Source organism: Triticum urartu, chromosome 4 (assembly GCF_003073215.2).
Source record: "Triticum urartu cultivar G1812 chromosome 4, Tu2.1, whole genome shotgun sequence".
In the NCBI taxonomy this organism is placed as follows: Eukaryota; Viridiplantae; Streptophyta; class Magnoliopsida; order Poales; family Poaceae; genus Triticum; species Triticum urartu.
The window spans coordinates 427754257-427773952 of NC_053025.1; the positions used below are offsets into that span (position 1 = coordinate 427754257).

Sequence of the window (19696 nt, forward strand, 5' to 3'; positions counted from 1 at the left end):
TAATTCTAATCACAGCGGATGTTTTAAATGCAGCTTCCTTACAACATGTTCTGGAAACCTACTGCCAAAGTTCGGACAGTTGGTGAGTTTATCAAAATCTAGTGTGTGTTTTTTAGTCCAAATACTCCTGCAGCTTCAAGAGCTGAAATTTGCCAAGAACTGAATATTGATACGGAAGCACTCTCTGATAAATATCTTGGGTTGCCTGCTATGGTGGGCGCAGACAGGAGTGATTGTTTTAAACACTTTGTTGAAAGAATCAGAGAGAGGCTCAAAGGGTGGATGGAAAAGATCCTCTCAATTGGTGGCAAGGAAATCCTTATTAAGGCAGTGGCACAAGCCATCCCAGTATTTGCCATGTCTGTGTTCAGTATACCTAAGGGCATTTGCAAAGAGATCACAGACTTAATATCCCAATATTGGTGGGGAGATGATGAGGAACACAAAATAATGCACTGGTTTTCTTGGTGTAAATTATGATGCCCTAAAAGTGATGGAGGGATGGGCTTTAGAGACCTATACTCCTTCAACTTGGCAATGTTATCAAAACAATGTTGGAGACTGATCACTCAATCGGACTCACTGTGTGCTAGAATTCTGAAAGCAAAATACTATCCAAATTGTACCCTTCTACAAGCCACTTTAAAAAATGGTTCATCTTTTACTTGGCAAAGTATCATGAAGGGCCTAGAGACCTTCAAATTGGGATACATTTGGAGAATTGGCACGGGTGAAAATGTAAACATTTGGTCTGACCCATGGATCCCTGCCAGTCCGGATAGAAAGGTGATCTCTATACAAGGTCACTCTATCCTTACTTTTGTTGCGGAGCTCATCGATCCAATTTCTGGCACTTGGGATGAAGATATCCTCCGTTCAAATCTTAGTCCGGTTGATGTCAACAGGATTCTGCAAATACCGTTGAACACCAGCTCCTTTGAGGATTTTATAGCATGGCACCTAGATTGGCGAGGAAGTTTTTCTGTCCATACAGCATACAAAGTTCAACGGACTCGATCTTTTGGGCCCCATGCAACTGCCCTGGCACAGCCGGGCAGGTTGTGCTCCCCGGCAATATGGAGTATCTTATGGAAGCTACTTATCCCACGTAAAATTCAGATATTTTGTTGGAGAACTCTTCATGGAATCCTGCTGCTAAAGTCTATACTCACTAATAGACATATCGGTTCAGTGGGAGCATGTCCTATCTGCCATAGAGAAGCTGAGGATATTAAGCATCTAATTTTCGATTGCTTTCATGCAAGAGAACTCTGGAATCGATTGGGCATCATGGAAATTGTTGAGGAGGCAATGGTGCTAGACCGGTCCGGTTCGGTCGTCCTTGAAAATCTTTTCTTAGCTGATCCGAGACCACTGCCATTAAAACCGAACCTGGACATCAAGCAAGTTTTAGCGGTGGGAAGCTGGTATCTATGGTGGATCCGTCGGCCATATACCCATAATGGTACACCTCCCCCGGTCTTTAAATGGCCTCTATCGGTTCTTGCTATTACTAATAATTTTCACCAGGCTAATGAGAAGAGAAGGAGTACTCCTGAGGAGAGATGGGCCAGACCAGATATCAAATTCATTAAGTTGAATGTGGACGCAGCCTACTATATAGATGAAGGTGTGGGCGCGACGGCTGCAATGATTAGGGATGAGAAGGGCATTTTCTTGGCGGCACAATGCATCTTCATTCCCCATGCAGCTAGCGCAGTCTCCACCGAGGCAAGGGCAATGAGAGATGGTCTGGCGTTTGCAAATTCCTTGGGCTTTCCTCGGGTTGAAACAGAATCGGATTCCTCAACTGTGATTGAATCATGTACGGGTCAAACGATATGGTGGGATGAAGCAGCAGCAACTTTCACCGAGTGTGTGGATCTATTTTCATTGATCGGGAAGGTCAATTTTAAACATTGTTCACGCTCTTGTAGCCAAGCAGCGCATGTGCTAGCTAAGTTTAGTTATTGTATAATAAGTTTTTTTTAGTTGGACGGACGAGCCTCGTTTTCGCGTTTGTGAATGATGTTATTCCTTCTTTTAATCAATAAAGCTATCCATGATAGCTTTCTCTAAAAGAAAATCGACTGACAAATAGCGTACGCGCAAAAAAAAAGTTCGAACCTGCAGCTGGTGGCGTTGCTTCCCCTTTGCCGCCGTAGCGCCGGCCATGCTCACGGTGTCTCTCCTAGACGCGCAACTCGCTCGGTGCTCCTCCGCGCGCCATCTCCTCCAGATTCACGGCCAGTTCATCGCCTCCGGCCTCCTCGCCGATGCCTTCGCCGCCAGCCGCCTCCTCCTCTTCACCTCCGCCACCCGCCTCCTCCCGCTCCCCATCCACCATTCGTTCCGCCTCCTCCGACTCGTCCGCTGTCCCAACGCCTTCTCCTGCAACACGCTCCTCAAGGCGGCCCTGCTCGCCGGGACGCCGCACGTCTGCCTACCACTCTACACCTCCCTGCCAGCGTCCCCCGACGCCTACACCCACCCCATCCTCGCCGCCGCCTGCGCCGCCAGGAGGGACGTGAATGAAGGCAGGCAGGTGCACTCACACGCTATCAAGCACGGGTTCGGTGATGATTTGTACCTCAGGAACGGCCTGATGCATATGTACTCTGTTTGCGGCTGCCTCTGGGACGCACGCAGGGTGTTTGACGCAGGTCCCGTGTGGGACGCTGTTTCGTGGAACACCATCCTGGCTGCGTACGTGCATGCTGGGGATGTCGATCAGGCGGTTGGGGTGTTCGCACGGATGCCAAAGCGGAATGCCACAGCGGTGAGCTCCATGGTGTCATTGTTTGGGAGGAGGGGTATGGTGGACGAGGCAAGAGGGGTGTTTGACGAGGCCGATTGCAGGGATATTTTCACGTGGACTGCCATGATTTCTTGCTTTGAGCGGAACAGCATGTTTGCAGAGGCGTTGCACATGTTCTCCTGCATGCGTCGAGAGATGTGGCCTGTGGACGAGGCGCTGATGGTCAGCGTGGTGTCCGCTTGTGCACAGTCGGAGGTGATTCGAAATGGGGAACTATGCCATGGACTGGTTATCAGGGCTGGCCTTTGTTCGCTGCTAAATATTCAGAATGTGCTGATCCACATGTACTCATGTTGCCTGGATGTTGTTGCAGCACGGAGGTTGTTTGACAGCGGTGACTGCTTGGACCAGTTCTCCTGGAACTCGATGATAGCAGGCTATCTAAAGAATGGTCATGTCGAAAATGCAATGACATTGTTCAATGCAATGTCTGACAAGGACAATGTTTCTTGGAGTACAATGATTTCTGGTTGTGTGCAGAATAACCAATCGTCAGATGCACTCGCTGTCTTCGATAACATGCGAGCCCAGGGAGTCAGGCCGGATGAGGTTACTGTTGTTAGTGTTATATCTGCATGCACTAATCTGTCTGCTCTGGAGAAAGGAAAGTCGGTGCATGATTATGTAAGGCAAAACAAATGTTACATCAGTCTTGTACTTGGGACTAGCCTCATTGACATGTACATGAAGTGTGGATACTTGGAAGCTGCAATGGATGTTTTCAACATAATGGAAGAAAAAGGAGCACCTTGCTGGAATGCTGTAATTGTGGGGTTGGCGATGAACGGCCTTGTGACAAAATCCCTTGAGATGTTCTCAGAGATGGAAGCATCCGGCACTGCCATCCCGAATGAGATAACTTTCATCGGAGTTTTGAGTGCTTGCAGACATGCTGGCCTAGTTGAGGAGGGCCGCCACTTCTTCAAGTTGATGCAGCACAAGTACCGAATTGTGCCAAACATCAGACACTATGGATGCATGGTTGATCTTCTTGGACGTGCTGGATATGTTAAGGAGGCTGAGGATCTGATTGAGAGCATGCCCATGTTACCTGATGTTCCAGCATGGGGTGCATTGCTTAGTGCCTGCTGGAAGCATGGTGAAAATGAGGTTGGAGAAAGGGTGGGCAGGAAGCTTGTCAATCTGGATCCTCGCCATGACGGATTTCACACTATGTTATCTAACATATATGCTAAAGAGGGGATGTGGCAATCAGTAAATGACCTAAGGGACTCCATGAAGCAACGACATGTCTCAAAAGTTTCAGGATATAGTGTCGTTGAAATGTCTCATTCTTGAGATTCTAGCAGTTGATCGCACCTCAAATGAAAATCTTAGATAGGTCCAAGTTGAAGCCTTACAAGGTCATGAATGGATCTTTACTTATCTGCGATTTGTGCTTCTGACTTTCTATCATCGTGTGTATTTTGATAAGCCTGTTGTTCACTTCATGTTTCCTCTATCTATGCTTGCAGATTCAAATAAAAAATTCACATGGCATCAGCGACCAAATTATTTATCTTTTAAACTTTTACCAGAGGTCAGGCAGAACTTCCTTTCTTTCCTTATTTCTTTCCATGATATCCATCCATCTGGAATACTGAACAGGGAACAACACATGCCATGGTCAGGGTTTCCTTATTTTTTATTTTTTGTTAGTCGTGAACCATGGTGCAAGCAAATGAATATCTTTCTCAAATGTCAAATGCAATGCTAAACTTACCAGGGTAAGTATAAAAAGAAGATATAACTGGGATCATGATGATGGAAAAAGAAAGGAAGAGCAAGGGTAAATTAACTATGGGGTGGAAAGGTGATACAGAAAAAAGGCTTGTAATTCTTTTATCGTCTGAACAACATGTATTGGAAATGCTCAGAAAAAGATTTGTGGGTATTTTTTTCTTCATATAAAGGCCATATCTAGGCTAATTCCTTTCCAAGCTACACATATGTTTATTAGGAAAATATGTTTTCTTCACCATGTTCAGAATTGTTACGAAAATGTGATACCATACTGAACATATCTTATTTGTGTTAGAGGAATACAATTCCATTTGGTACCAAGAATATTTGATTAGGAAGGGAGGCAGAATAAAAGTTATTGGGTATGCAGGTTCTAGTGGTTCTAGTTGAGGTTTACTAATTTCACATAGCTATGGTTACTAATTTCACATAACTATGGTTAATTTAATAAAGTAATTTCTTAGAACCTTGTAGTTGTAAAGGGAAATGAATTAGAGTCTTATTGACTGATAAAACAAATGTGAGAAGACAATTCACATGTATTGACTTAAAAAATTCTCATATGCTTGTTGCGAGATCATGTGAGTTGCGAGATCCACCTAGACAGAGTCACATTGGACCTACTAAATTATAATTGTAAGACTTGAGGGGACATCAATAAATGGACTAAGTGACCGATCTTTTTACTGTTGGGGGTTTCCCTACAGTTTTCTGGTGAAAAAGTGGACTGACTGGTCTGCTTTTAAACCAACTGAAAATATTGCTGGATACCCACTGTGAGTTCCTGGCACATTACTAGAAAATATGGAACAATTCTGTTTTTTCATATGAGAAGAGATATTATGAAGTAAGCATCACAGTCGAGCATGATTTTTCTTTACTTTGATCAAGTCCTAGGCTCCCAGGTAGTTAGTTACCGTCAGTCTATACTAAAGGGAAAAGAATAAGTCTCTTTGACCGATATAAACAAATGGGGATAGTACTATTCATGTTTGTTGGCTTCACAAAAATATCACATGCTTGTTACAAGAACTAACATGAACCATGGAAATTGTGAGATCCACACTCACAGTAGACCTGTCTCGAGGGGATATCTGTGCACGACTAAGTATTTTTGTTTATGAAAAGGAGGGCAGGCCCCCAGCCTCTCCGTCGATCGATGCAATCTGTACATGACCAGCTGATCGGTCAAATTTAACCGGAAGTGCCGCTGGATATCGACTGACGGTTCCTTTTACGTGGCTAGCTTTTTAAGATGAGAAGAGAAAATATGAAACAAGCTTCACATTTCAGCATTTTTTTTTTGTTTGCTTTGTTGAAGTTCTGGCTAATCAAGGTAATATATGCTAATGGGAAAAATAGTTTCATTGAACAATAACAGAACAAATGTTTGAAGATGAGGATCGTTTGAGTGGGAGAAATTGCATTATGATGACAGATCTATTTACACGGCCAAAATAATATCATTATGATGCTGATCCACGTGTATGGTGCAAGTTGTTAGGAATATGCAACTTGTATTCCCATGAGGCCATAGGCCGATATATATATACATGTACAGGTGTGGAACATATGCAGAAAACCCCTTATACAACGGGATAAATACAAAGGGGTACATGACTTATATTATAACTCTAACACCCCCCCTCAAACTCATGGTGGATGAACAACACTGAGTTTGGAGAGATAAAAGCCATGTTGTGCTCTAGTCTGAGCCTTCGTCAGGAAATCCGCCAACTGTAACTCGGAAGGCACATACTGAAGAGCAATAACCTGATCCTGCACAGCAGCGCGCACATAGAACGCATCAACACCAATATGCTTGGTGAGCTCATGCTTCACAGGATCGCGTGCAATGCTGATAGCACCTGTACTGTCAGATAAAAGCAGAGTCGGTGTAGTGACAGAAACACCAAAATCCTGAAGTAACCACCGTAACCAAGTCACCTCTGCCGTCAAAAGAGCCATTGCTCGCAACTCAGCCTCGGCACTCGAACGGGAAACTGCAAGCTGTTTCTTCGTCTTCCAGGCAATGAGAGAACCACCAAGAAAAACACAGTAAGCAGAAAGTGAACGGCGATCGGAAGGATCACTAGCCCACGTAGCATCCGAATAGGCCTGGAGCTGTAAAGAACTGGAGCGAGGAAAGAATAGACGGTGAGAGATCGTGCCTCGAAGATATCGAAGAACACGAAGGAGATGACTATAGTGAACCGAGGTGGGGGCAGAGACAAACTGACTCAGAATATGAACCGGATAAGAGATGTCCGGACGAGTGACAGCTAGATAGACAAGACTGCCAACAAGATGACGATAACGCATCGGATCAGGGAGAGGATCACCATCAGTAGCACGGAGGTGAACATTGAGCTCCATAGGAGTCTCAACAACGCGCTCGTCAGTAAGAGCAGCACGAGCAAGAAGATCCTGGATATACTTTTCCTGGGAGATAAAAAAGCCATCAGAGGTAGAAGAGACTTCAATCCCAAGAAAGTAGCGAAGAGGTCCAAGATCAGACATAAGAAACTGCTCACTAAGACGGGCCTTTACAAAGGCAATATACTCGGGGTCATCCCCCGTGATGATCATGTCATCAACATAAAGAAGAAGAAGAGTCCGTCCACGAGAAGAAAGATGAATAAACAATGCTGGATCATGAGCACTGGCTAAAAAACCAGCAGCAGTGATCACAGAGGCAAAGCGCTCAAACCAGGCGCGGGGGGCTTGCTTAAGGCCATAGAGAGAGCGACGAAGACGACATACCATGCCATCAGGAACAGAATACCCAGGTGGTGGCTGCATGTACACCTCCTCACGCAGCTCACCATTAAGAAAGGCATTCTTAACATCAAGCTGAGATATAGACCAGTGGCGTGCAGAGGCAACGGCAAGAAGTGTACGAACAGTGGTCATATGAGCCACAGGAGCAAAAGTCTCGTCATAATCACGACCATGCTCCTGCTGAAAACCACGAGCCACAAGACGAGCTTTGTGACGCTCAAGAGAACCATCGGAGCGAGTCTTAACCTTGTAGACCCACTTACAAGTGATCGGACGGACTCCGGGAGGAAGAGAAACAAGATCCCAGGTACCAGTGCGTTCAAGAGCAGCAATCTCCTCTGCCATCGCAAACTGCCATTCAGGATGAACAACAGCCTGACGGTAAGAAGTCGGCTCAAGAACAGCAGCACCAGCGGTGGGAAATCCAAAGCGATCAACAGGTGGACGAGGACGAGAACGCAAGCCATAAGTAGGCTGAGAGGAAGATGACGACCCATCCACAGAGGCATCAACTGGTCGTGGACGACGAGTGTAATGCTGAGGAAAAGATGGAATAATAGAAGGAGGAATCGGCAAGGTAGAAGCAGGGGGTGGCGACGAAGAAGTCACCGGAGATGAAGGTGTAGAATCCGGTGACAGGCTGGGAGAGGAGACCGGGGAGGAAGTCACCGGAGATGAAGGTGGAGACCCCGGTGACACGCGAGGCGAGGAGACCGGGGATGATGGTGGCTGCAAATCAACGAGATGTGGAGAAGGAGAGGAAGTGAAACGGATAGGTACAGTCTTGGCGGGAGTGATAGGTGAGTCAGGAAAAGTGAGGAAAGAGATATCCTGCACCGAAAAAGTCGAGGAAGATGGGCGTGGGTAGAAGGGACGAGATTCTTCAAAAGTCACATCTCGAGAGATACGCATCCGACGACCAATAGGATCCCAACAACGATAGCCCTTATGCTCATCACTGTAGCCTAAGAAGACACACTCAACAGACTGAGCGGTCAGTTTGGTGCGTTCGCGAGGGGCAAGAAGAACATAGCAAACACAACCAAACGAGCGAAGCATCGAATAATCGGGAGAACGATCAAAAAGTCGCTCGAAAGGAACACCACCCTGTAGAGCAGCGAAAGGCTGTATATTGATAAGATAGGTGGATGTGGAGACGGCCTCAGCCCAAAAATGAGGCGGGAGAGAGGCAGCAATCATCAATGCACGAGCCGTCTCAAGAAGATGTCGATGCTTTCGCTCAGCCACACCATTCTGAGCATGAGCACCAGGACAAGAGAACTGAGAGAGAGTCCCGTGCTCAGCAAGAACACCACGCAACATCTTAAGAGATATACTCGCCAGCGGAGTCAGCACGAAAAACACGAATGGGTGAAGAGAACTGAGTATGAACCATGGCAGCAAAACGCTTATAAATAGACAACACCTCAGAACGAGAAGTCATGAAATAAAGCCATGTGTAACGAGAGAAATCATCTATGAAAATAATATAGTATTTATGACCACCTTTCGAAGCGAAAGGGGCCGGACCCCATACATCAGAATGGACTAAATTGAAAGGACGCTTAGACACTGACTCACTATGTGAATATGGTAACTGAATCTGCTTGCCAAGATGACAACCCTGACACTCTAAAGAGACATCTCCTGAGACAGACCCTAGAAGGCCTCGACGAACTAAAGAAGACAACCGAGAACCACACAGATAACCAAGTCGATGATGCCACTGCTGGAAAGAACCAGTGACGGAGGCGACAGAAGCGGAAGAACTGGCGATGGTGGTGGCAGCAGAAGGAACATGAAGCCAGTCCAACTCCCAAAGACCCTGAGAATCACGGCGGCGAGGGCCAGCCCCAACCAGAGTGTGCGTGTGACGGTCCTGGACAGAACAAGAGTCAACGTCAAGGATGACGCGACAACCAGAATCCGTAAGTTGACCAGCAGAAAACAAATTCATGGTAAGTCGAGGAACATGAGCAACATCAGGAACAGAATAAGGAGTAGTAAGATTGCCTCTACTAGCAACAGAAAGAGGAGTACCATCAGCAGTGAAGACATGAATAGGAGAATCCAGTGATCGAAGAGAGGACAAAGTGGAAGAATGAGAAGACATATGAAAAGAAGCTCCAGAGTCCAGAACCCAGGGGGATGTACCTGACTGTGTAGAGGGTGATTGCTCAGTGCGGGAAGCATCAGTCACAGAACCGGCAGTACCCGTCGAGGAAGAACCTGAAGCCGCGAGCAGACGCTTAAAGTCTCAGAATATCCTGCTCAGTCAAAGCAATGGCTGAAGCTGTCGAGGTAGATGACGAAGTCCCGGAAGATGATGATCGAGCCTTGCGCAGGTGTTTCTTCTTCGTGTAGCACTGAGACTCAAGATGACCATCATTGTTGCAATAGGCGCAATGTGGACGGGGGCGACCTGAGCCTCCAGAAGGAGTGGGCAAGAGCGGCGAAGCACTGGAGCGAGAAGGGGTCGGTGGAGCAAGTGGCGTAGGAGCACGAGTCGCGAGCATCGAGGGAACCTCCAGCAAACCAGCACCACGTAAGCGAGTCTCCTCAGCACGAATCTCAGAAAGCGCCTCCATGAGAGAAATACGGCCACGAGCAAACAACTGAGCACGCCGGGGCTCAAACTCCTTACGGAGCCGAGACAAGAACTCATAGACGCGATGAAACTCCAAATTGGCCTGGACAGCCTGGCAACAGGGGCAGGTACGACACCCAGCACTACGAAGAGAATCAAGCTGGCGCCAGATAGCAGAACTCTGTGCATAGAAATCATCAACAGTAGAGTCACCCTGCTGAAGAGCATGCTCCTGACGGATCACAGAGAGGTATAAGGCATCACCAGAGGGCTGATAGCGCTCACGAAGACGGGTCCACATCTCAAAGACAGTAGAAAGACCCAGAAATTCAGAAGCAAACTGAGGCAGAACACTAGCAGTGAGAACAGCTGCAGCACGGGCATCATCATCAAGCCACTGGGTGTAAACAGACAGAGCACCATGATACGTCTGAAGAGCCTCCTCATAAGCCAAAACTCTCTCATCATAAGCACGATCAGCAGCCTCATCAGCAACCTTGGCGGCCTGATTAGCATCCGTAGGAAGAACCGATGGAGTTGGCGGAGTAGGGGCCACCGGAGGAACTGGACGTGGCGGACAGCAGACCTCGCCAGAAAGAACACCCCAAAGACGGATGCCACGCATGTGAATGCGCATGAAGCCAGTAAACTCGGTGTAGTTAGTACCATCAAAAATCACCGGACAGCGAGGGACAGCAACATAGCCCGATGCAGCAGACATTTTTTTTTAAGAACCGACGAGAGACTGGAGAATCAGGACACCCCGCCCCGACGCGCCGGCAGGGGCACCAGACCGCAGCCCAGGAGCCCGACGACGCAGTCCCCACCCGCCGGAGACGCAACCTTGAAGATCCCAGCCACCGAAGCCTCCACAGCGCTAGCGACGGGATCCGTCGAGCGGGACCGGCTGGGAGAGGGCTGGCTGGGGAGATCCGATCGTCGGGGGCTTCGATCGGGAGACTCAGGAGCGGGACCGGCTGGGAGTTCGATCGAGAGGGCTGGCTGGGGAGATCCGATCGGGAGGGCCGGCTGGAGATCTTCGATCGGGAGACTCAGGAGATCGAGGACGGGGGCTTCGATCAAGAGGGGATGAGACAGGCGGCTGGGAATCGGTAGCACGAGTTGCAACGTGCTGACAAAATTAACCTAGCTCTGATACCATGTTAGGAATATGCAACTTGTATTCCCATGAGGCCATAGGCCGATATATATATACATGTACAGGTGTGGAACATATGCAGAAAACCCCTTATACAACGGGATAAATACAAAGGGATACATGACTTATATTATAACTCTAACACAAGTCAACTCTGCCTGCCAGACGTAGAGATCTAAGCCGAAAAATTGGACGATATTCAGTGCCTTGGAAATACATATAAAAAATCTCCAACTTGGAGAAACAGAAAACAAGATCTTAGTTGATGCGATGCATGGATATGCTGGCAATGGCATCAAAGAATCTTGAAAGGGTGTCACAAAACAGGACACTATATCATGGCATGCAATCCATCGCTTTCGGCCAGCCACGCGGCTTTGAAGCCACAACTGCTCACAAAGGGAAAATTCAATAATGCGTTGCCCTCCACAATCCAGACGGTAAGAAATTACCACTGCAGTCTTGTTTCAATTATTTCATGAGTCCTCTAGTCCATTGAATGTGAATATTGTTTCTCTTGACATGATGATTTTTTTTGTATACCTCTGAAGATGACAATCATATATTTACATTCGTACAGGGACAGAACTTTTTTTCTGATCAACAAGAGATGGAGGAGACAACAAATACAAGAATCTATACATAATGGACGCAGAAGCCGGGGAGAACGCTGGTGAAGCGGAACAGATAACAGATGGCGATTGGACTGGCACACACACACTGCCAATGATCTCGGAACAGAGACTGGATCGTGTGTTCTCATCAAACCATGACAGGCCTGCAGATGCGCCGGAGCGCGACCATGGCCTAGACCCCGGGTACTTCGTTGTTACTTGGTAAACACAATCGACCGCTCTGTGGTGAGGGTAATCCAGAGTGGGTATGATTTCTCCAGGCACGTGAACCATCCAGTCTTCAGTCCAGATGGGCAGAGCATCGCGGTGACATCGGACCTTGCTGCGGTGTCCACTAACCCAATGTCGCCTCCAATCTTCTTGCACTCGGTGAGGCCCTATTGTGACATCTTCACCGTTGATATCGACCCTGACGACATGGAGGAGAACCAGGATGTGGAGAAGTTTGCCCGTGTCATGCATAACAGATACGAGAACTCTACTCCTGCCTGGTCCGTGTTCTCGACTCATGACCCGCATGCACAGTGGAACCTCCTTGTCATGGAGGAAAGTTACACCCCGTCGTGCCCGTATGCAAATTGACGGAGGTGAAAGTTGGCACATGACAGGCCAGATAGCGTCCTGAAAAAGTTCTGTTTCTTGCTCGTTTGGGATTCATTGTTTGAGATGTATCTGGAATTTCTGTTTGGATTGCTGTTGAACATTTGCATTTTACACATTTCATCTTGATGTAATGAGACTTCAGAGTTTTATACGAGGATTCTGAATTGAGTACTCAGACAAGTTTCAGAGAAGTGTTCGTTTTCATCACACAAGTACAAGTGGCCGTAATGATTTATTTACATAGAAAGGGGTTCAGGTTTTCGCGGGGGTGATTTTCTGGGGTTTGTGGCTCTGGTAGGAGCCAGCAACCATGGATCCTCCCCTTCCTAGGACGTAAGATTATCTGGACGTCAAAGAAGCGGGAGGGATGCTTGGTTTTCAGTACACATTTTGTCTTGTTTTCTGTTCTGGTTAGTGTGGTAACAGCGATCTGAGGAAGTACCTGATCTGAGAAAGAAGTTGCCTGCTCTGGAAGCAGGATCCAGTTTGGCTGGGGTTCAAGGATTATTTTTGTTTGTTTGTTTGCATAAGGGGCTACCGATAATTTAATTGTCATTTTACAACATTTAATTTTCAAAAATTTAAGCAAAGGCCAACAAAACCAGTAGAGAAATACAAAATGTAGTAATCCATCCGATCATATTACTTTAATGCAACTTTCGTACAAACTTGTACTAAAGCTGCGATAATTAATTTGGATTGGAGAAAGTACAATTTTACCGCTATCGGTCGACCTCAGTTAAGTTACAGAGCTAAGAATTGCATGCAGAAAGTATACACTAAGAATTCAATGAGTCCTTCCTGACCAGAACTACGACAGGTGATAGGTACACTAGCAGGTAGTATGGGGCGGCACGCCGCGCCTCACTGGCTCGTCTGGGAATTGTCGAGTACAGCATCGCGTGATTTTTTGTTGAACACAACAAATATTGAGTAAGTTTGGCAATACAAAGCACAAGAGAGAAAAGGGAGTGAAATATAGAAACTATTGATAAAAGCTAGATTTCAAGGAAACCCATGGGAATTTGGTTTACTTGACTATATGAAATCCAAACAACTATCAGTAAAAGCAATATTTTAGAGATAACATATGAGAATTCGTTGTACTCAATTGAAGCAAAAACTTGCAAGAGGAAATTTGATGTAAGCAACAACAATTGTAACACATGGTAACATAGTCACCAAAGTATTTAGAATACAAAATCGGAAGTCATGAATAGAAATAAAAACTAATTACAGATACATCTGGTGCGACATGTAGATTCCAATTTATGAAGACACAAGTCAAGTTTTATGTGCTCTAACATGTACAACGTAAACTTGTAGATGAACAGATCCTATGATAGAGATAAATTGGCCCAATTATTATGTGAAATACAAACTGAAATTTTTGAAATTTGGAGAGTAATATGAAACATGAAAGTTTAAGTTGTACAAAGGACAAATATCTAACGCAAAATGCTTGTTAATATCTATTGCTAATTATTACCATCACTGCCGGAGTATATGGCAGGGTAACAGGATACCATACTGGAAAGGAATTGAGGATGATTTTTTTTTTATGATTTTGAAGATCATTCAGAGAGCATTCTTTGGAATCAATAACAGGGCATGCCAGCCCACTTTTGATCATAGTCTGGAAATAATATCATGCCTATATTGTGCAAAACTGCTTACAGATGGATCTAGATCATATAACCTTCTCTAGTACCTATATCAACAATGACACCCTTCTCATCTGATATGCTTCGTTAGGTATTATCTATAGTCTTGTAACAAAATAAGCAGCTATATCTCAACAAATTGAATGAGTAGTCAAACCAAGTCAACTATTTTGGCCAGTTAAAAAAATAGCAAGCCAACAAAAGATATGTTGAATTTCTTTCAGGATTTTTTTCATATTCTGAGAGCAACAAAGAATGAATAGAAAAGACCTCAGAATGAACATGAAATTCAAATCCCAATTGTGAATCTGCCAGGGCTGGCTTGATCTGGCCATCTTTGCTTGAGTCAACTTGGAGTCCAGCCAGCCGCTTGCCATTGTGGATCATGGAGGTTCTGATGCTTCGGTCACCCAGTCGCAGGTGACAGTTGGGCAGGTTTCTGTGCGTGACAAGGTCAACGAGATTCTCTTTGAGTTGGAGATTCACAGCTTGCTCGCACGTTTGGAGAGGGCTAGCCCTGGATTTGGCAAGAAAATTGTGGAGGAGGCTCTCCAGAGCAAGAGCAAGAAGAGTAGCGCCACGGAAAAGGCGTCCGCAGCTTCTTGATGGTTGGTCACCAGTCTCTTGGGTTGTCCTTATGGCTTGGCTTGTCTCCGTGGATTTGGTGGTGCCTATGGTCTTCGTTGAGGGGTTCTTTGCGATGTAGCAGTGTGGGGAGTGGTGGTCGTTATGTGTTGGGTATGATTGTTGGGTCGATCATGTGCTTATGGGGTTGCATTCTCTGTGAGTAGTCCGCACGTGATTTGTTTGTATCGGTTTTTGCCCGGTTTTCCGTAAATTAACTGGACAATTCTCTTCTACTTAATTAATCGATGAGGCAAATCTTTTGCCTCCGTTTCAAAAAAAAACTTTGAGCCAAATCAAGGCAACGTGAACTTCAGCACCCCTCTTGGCAAGAAATACTATGGAACATGGAAGGAAAGGCGATGATTTGCAATGTACAGACGCATGCAAACAGTTTTTTTAGCATTTCTATTTATAGTACAGGCTGGGAAGATGCATCTCCAATTCAATCACTCACAATCTCATGGCTTTTTTTTCCCACAAAAATAATCCATGAGATTTGAACTCAGAGAAGATATACAATTCAAAACATCAGAATTGTTTAGCACGTAACATCCAGCTCATCTTAATTGCAAAAATATATGTTAATGCCAATGAGTGCACTGGACACTTAGGGAGGAAAATATGTAAAGTAATAACCAGTATTAAAAATAATCATGCAACATCAGAGTCCAAGTATTTGATCCAAATTTACAGGCAACAACCTAAATGAAGACAATCCAACCGCAACCATAAATGATTTTTGTACACTCCCAGTACAGGCACAACTTGTGTTGCGATGAAAGGAGCTACTCAATGGCACACTTTGCTGCTAACTGGAAAAAGTAATAATATTTATTGGTCAACCTTATAACATCCTTTCAATCATCAGCAGTTGAAGAGAAGCTCTATTGGAGTATCTATTAATACTTCACATTTGACAGTAGTATATTGTCTTCACAAAACTGTTATACCAATACACTGCAGAAGGACTAATGCATGGAGAAAGAAAGAAACCAAGCTAAACTGAAAAGATAAACACAGCGAAACCATTTATCATGTGGAGACCCAATCGCTTTGGGCATGCGGATCAGATTCTCTAGTAATCCTTATAATAGAAAAAAGACGAGCAAATTGGTGAGATACATCACACTGCATATGTATACTTACTCCTCAATTCATATTATTTCTTAGGGCATGTACAATAGTTGATAAGATAGTCTTATCTTAAGTTTTGTATGTAAATTAGAGATGGCAAAAAAACATATCTACAATGGGCCATCTCTTAGCCTTATCTTCAATAATTAGTTGTTCCTAAGAACATGGTGAGACAAATTGTGTTAAAAGATCATCTCTTGTCTTCTCTTAAATAAGATAAGACAAGCCTTCTCTTATGATTTCTCTCTTCTCCACCTCATCAATTATCCTACATGGCCCTCTTAAGATAGAACCATTGTACATGCCCTTATGATTAATCCCTATACTTTTTCCTCATAAGCCTGCATTTGAAAATTCTCAATAGCTACTCTTGGCGAGTGGCCTTCCAAGATTTAAATTGCCTACATTCATGCCAAAAAAATTCCCAATGTTGAATCTGTCATATTATGAGAAGATCTTTTTTTAATACATTGGAGAAGACCAAAAAAACTAGTCAGCCTCTTAGTTTAATATAAGGGGGCACAATTTTTTTTTATCAAAGATATGATGAACTTTTTCCCTCCCCTCAAAAAAGAAGGAAGAAGATGAACTTGTCCCTAATTCAGGCGATCCTTTCTTTCTCTGTGGAACTGATTGTTCCACAAAATTATAAAGCCTGTACTGATGCACACACAACCTAAGGAGGTCTATAATGAAGTTGAAATAACATGCTCGGAAATTTGATCAATCACAACGTGAGATCTTTAATTAAAATGCTAGGTCTACTAAGACATAGGGAACTCCCTACAAAAATGCCAATCTTTGTTCAGGCACCATATGGTCATACAGGTTGGGTATCAAAGTGTTTCATCATCTGCAACCATGATGTGTTGAAACATGGTGGTGCTCTCTTCAGTGTCCAGTCCAGCGTAGTCACTGCTGCATCCTTCCGGGTACATACCAGCAGTCTGCAGAAGCTACGGCACCGAGGCGATCAAGGCAGCAGAGGGAGAGAAGCACCAGGATCAGGAGTACCGTCATGAGGTGTAGTTTTCGCGCTCTCCTCATCCGTCCTGGTCACCTCACGAATGTCGACGCCCACGACGTCAGCCTTCCCCTCCATCCTGCTGGCCTTCCCACCTTCCCGGATTGATCTGTCGGCTCCATCGGACCACTGCCGGGTGGCCACCTTGGCATGAATGCCGAGGCGCTCAGGACCCTGTGGTGTCAACGCCAGTGGCAGTGCCCTGGGAGTATATATCTACATTGCAGCGTTTCAAACAACGCATAGAAAATGTGATCTGAATATTCTGAAAAAAAGAGAGCAAAGCACAACATAGACGTAGCATAATTCCTATTTACCAGTATTAAGTTATGTTGTTAAAGTTAGATGCCATATGTAGCAATAATCTACAGTGTACTTTTGAAAGGGAAATACAGAGCACGTGGGATTAAAATATAAGGTTCAGTTTCACATGTATCCCAAGAACAAATCCCCAATATTTTACAGTGAGCATAAAAGGTAAACTGAACCAAGTAGTCCCCAGTATTCTGCAGTAACTAATAAGTAATAACCCATGATTTGCAAACACAGTATTACTACTTCAGATGGGCACTAAACTCACCATAGCAATAGTATTTATGTTTTTAGGACAAAAAGAGAATGTTTGTCAGTTAACAATCAAATAACCAAACAGGCAAAAACACATAAATGATAGCTGAATAGTCTAAAAAGGCATGTGTTTGGAGTCATTACATATGACTGAATAACCAATTTGCGATGTTGCAATTGTGCCGGTCAAGGAAAATGGTGAGATGGAATGGAACATGACATTGACAAACTATACTGCAGCCAGCAACACATTTACAATTATATCCAAAAGTATTGCAACCCACAAACTTATTTCAGTAGCACTTAATCTAAGGAAAAAAGTATATAGTGCCTTATCAGCGGGCTTGACCATGCAGAAGCAGCTGACCACAATTTATCATATTATCCATGCATAAGTATGAGTAGATTGTCCATGCAAGAGTCAAAAATAACCAGTTATATTGATATTTGTAGTGGAAGTCAAATGATGACAGTAAAAATCCTTCTTAGAATAGCATATGTATCTCAGAAATAAATTGGTACTGCAGAACATCATCGTGTTCATGTGCCATCCTAAAATGAGGAGAATTGGGAGAAAGAACAAACTGGATGAGTACTCTTTTTTTGAGAGCACGACAACACTTTCATTCAAACAGAAGCAACAGTACAAATATTTCTCCCAAATACAGTCTGGGATTACACATGATAAACCTGATTAACAGAGTGTTCACAGCTACAAGCTGGATTGTGCGCTGAAACATTGAGCAAACGACCAACATGAATAACAGAACAAGAGTAAATAAAGGGTCTGGTGTCTTCGTGCCGAACTTGAGCATAGACCATCGGGTGATGCGACTTGACGATGCTTGTCATTTATAAAGGGTCTGCTTTTTCGGTAAAAAAAAACTTTTTCTGTAAAGGGTCTGTGATAAACCATATGACAAGATGACCTTGATTCACAACCAAGATATCAGTAACTCTATGCATCGCCAATCAGGCCCCTTAATTGGTCAAGGCAGTCATTAAGTGATTTATACTCCTCCGTACCTGAGAAGTCCGTTGCCTGTTTCAAGGAGCTTTTAAGATGCATCTCAGCTGACAATAATTCTCGTCTGCTTCCAGTCGTGGAGGAAATCTCGATATAGACCTTGCAAAGTTGCAGAGAAGCTTGAGCATACTGAGTGAACTTCTTCTGATCATGCCATAATCCAGAACCCTGGAGGGATCGAACTTGCTTCAACAAAGCTTCCGAGCATGCCATGAGGTTGCCCTTGCTTTTATGCCATCTTGCATATAATCCCCAAAACTCTGCATTGCTAGCCCCACTCCGTACAATCTGCTGAAGGATATCACCAATTATATCTACTAATTGATTTGGTAGCCTGGTCTCTTTGTTTGCATCATCTGAAGCGTTGCTTATGGATTTAGCTTCTTGAGTAAGTTGTGTACCTTGTTCTTCGACAGAGGCCATCACCTTATCCAATAAATCAACATTGAAGCGCTTGTTCTTGGACAGATTTAATACCATTTTGACAGCTTCAAGTGTCAGTCGCATGTTGCATGTGTCCAAAGCAACCTTACTGTAATTTTCCCAAACTTCCCAGCTGTTCCTCTTGAACTTTACAGCTTCCTTGAATGCCTGGACTGCCGCCTGGCTCTTTCCTCTAATCATGTGCAGGCAGGCTATGTTGTTCCACGCTTCTCCGTTTTCAGGATCTATCTGCACAGCACGACTAAAAGCATCCACTGCCTTCTCAAGATCTTTATCCTTCCATGCAGCTGTACCATAGGCAAACCAGCCATCTGGATACAAAGAATTCAATGCCAATGCAGATCCCCAAAGAATTTTGGATGTATGGAAATCATTCTTGTTGTATGCACTGCGAGCCAGAGAGCGCAGAGCTCGAGCAGATTTGTTATTTGAGACTTCCAGGGCTTTCTTATAATGGTCATCATTATTAGTAGCATCGCCAAGTGAACACCATAGCCTTGGGTCATTTGGTGTAACAGAGAGCCGGGTATTTATTAGACTAACAGCATCAGCGACTTTACCCGATAATCGATAGCAATAGATTAGATTATCCCACAATTCGAGTTCTTTGAAGACACTAAGAGCTTCACCAAGTAAACCACAACTTATCAAAAGTTCACCATACTCTTTCCTTAATGCAGGGATAGATGGCATATGAACTCCAAAAACCAGTTTGGCTCTTTGTGAAACTACAGGAAATTCTTTGGCAATATCTTCAACCAAATTCTCCATCATTAACAGTGCCCGCTGTTTTGTCCGACTGCGGGTGGACTCCCACCTAATACGCAGAACATCACACAAGCTCCTGACCACAAAGTATGACTTGTCTTGAGAATCAATTGAC

The 19696-nt window shown here is 44.5% G+C and overlaps 2 protein-coding genes across 6 annotated transcripts; one reads left to right on the forward strand and one right to left on the reverse strand.

The window, feature by feature from the left end:
- Window positions 1-2095: 2095 nt before the first annotated feature.
- On the forward strand, window positions 2096-12535 carry LOC125551877 (pentatricopeptide repeat-containing protein At1g05750, chloroplastic-like). Of its 5 annotated transcripts, XM_048715260.1 has the most exons (4): window positions 2096-4182; window positions 4294-4358; window positions 11254-11528; window positions 11669-12535. In XM_048715260.1, exon 1 carries the CDS (start codon window positions 2174-2176, stop codon window positions 4115-4117), a length of 1944 nt encoding a protein of 647 aa, XP_048571217.1. In that variant the 5' UTR covers window positions 2096-2173; the 3' UTR covers window positions 4118-4182; window positions 4294-4358; window positions 11254-11528; window positions 11669-12535. The 5 variants fall into 5 exon arrangements, with proteins under 5 accessions (XP_048571217.1, XP_048571216.1, XP_048571218.1 ...); XM_048715259.1 differs by having other exon boundaries at window positions 2096-4358; XM_048715261.1 differs by lacking the exon at window positions 11254-11528 and having other exon boundaries at window positions 2096-4358; window positions 11669-11906; window positions 11984-12535.
- A 5389-nt stretch (window positions 12536-17924) lies between these two features.
- LOC125551878 (tetratricopeptide repeat protein 27 homolog) lies at window positions 17925-19690 on the reverse strand. Its single transcript, XM_048715262.1, has one exon. It carries the CDS (start codon window positions 19585-19587, stop codon window positions 18301-18303), a length of 1287 nt encoding a protein of 428 aa, XP_048571219.1. The 5' UTR covers window positions 19588-19690; the 3' UTR covers window positions 17925-18300.
- Window positions 19691-19696: the final 6 nt, after the last annotated feature.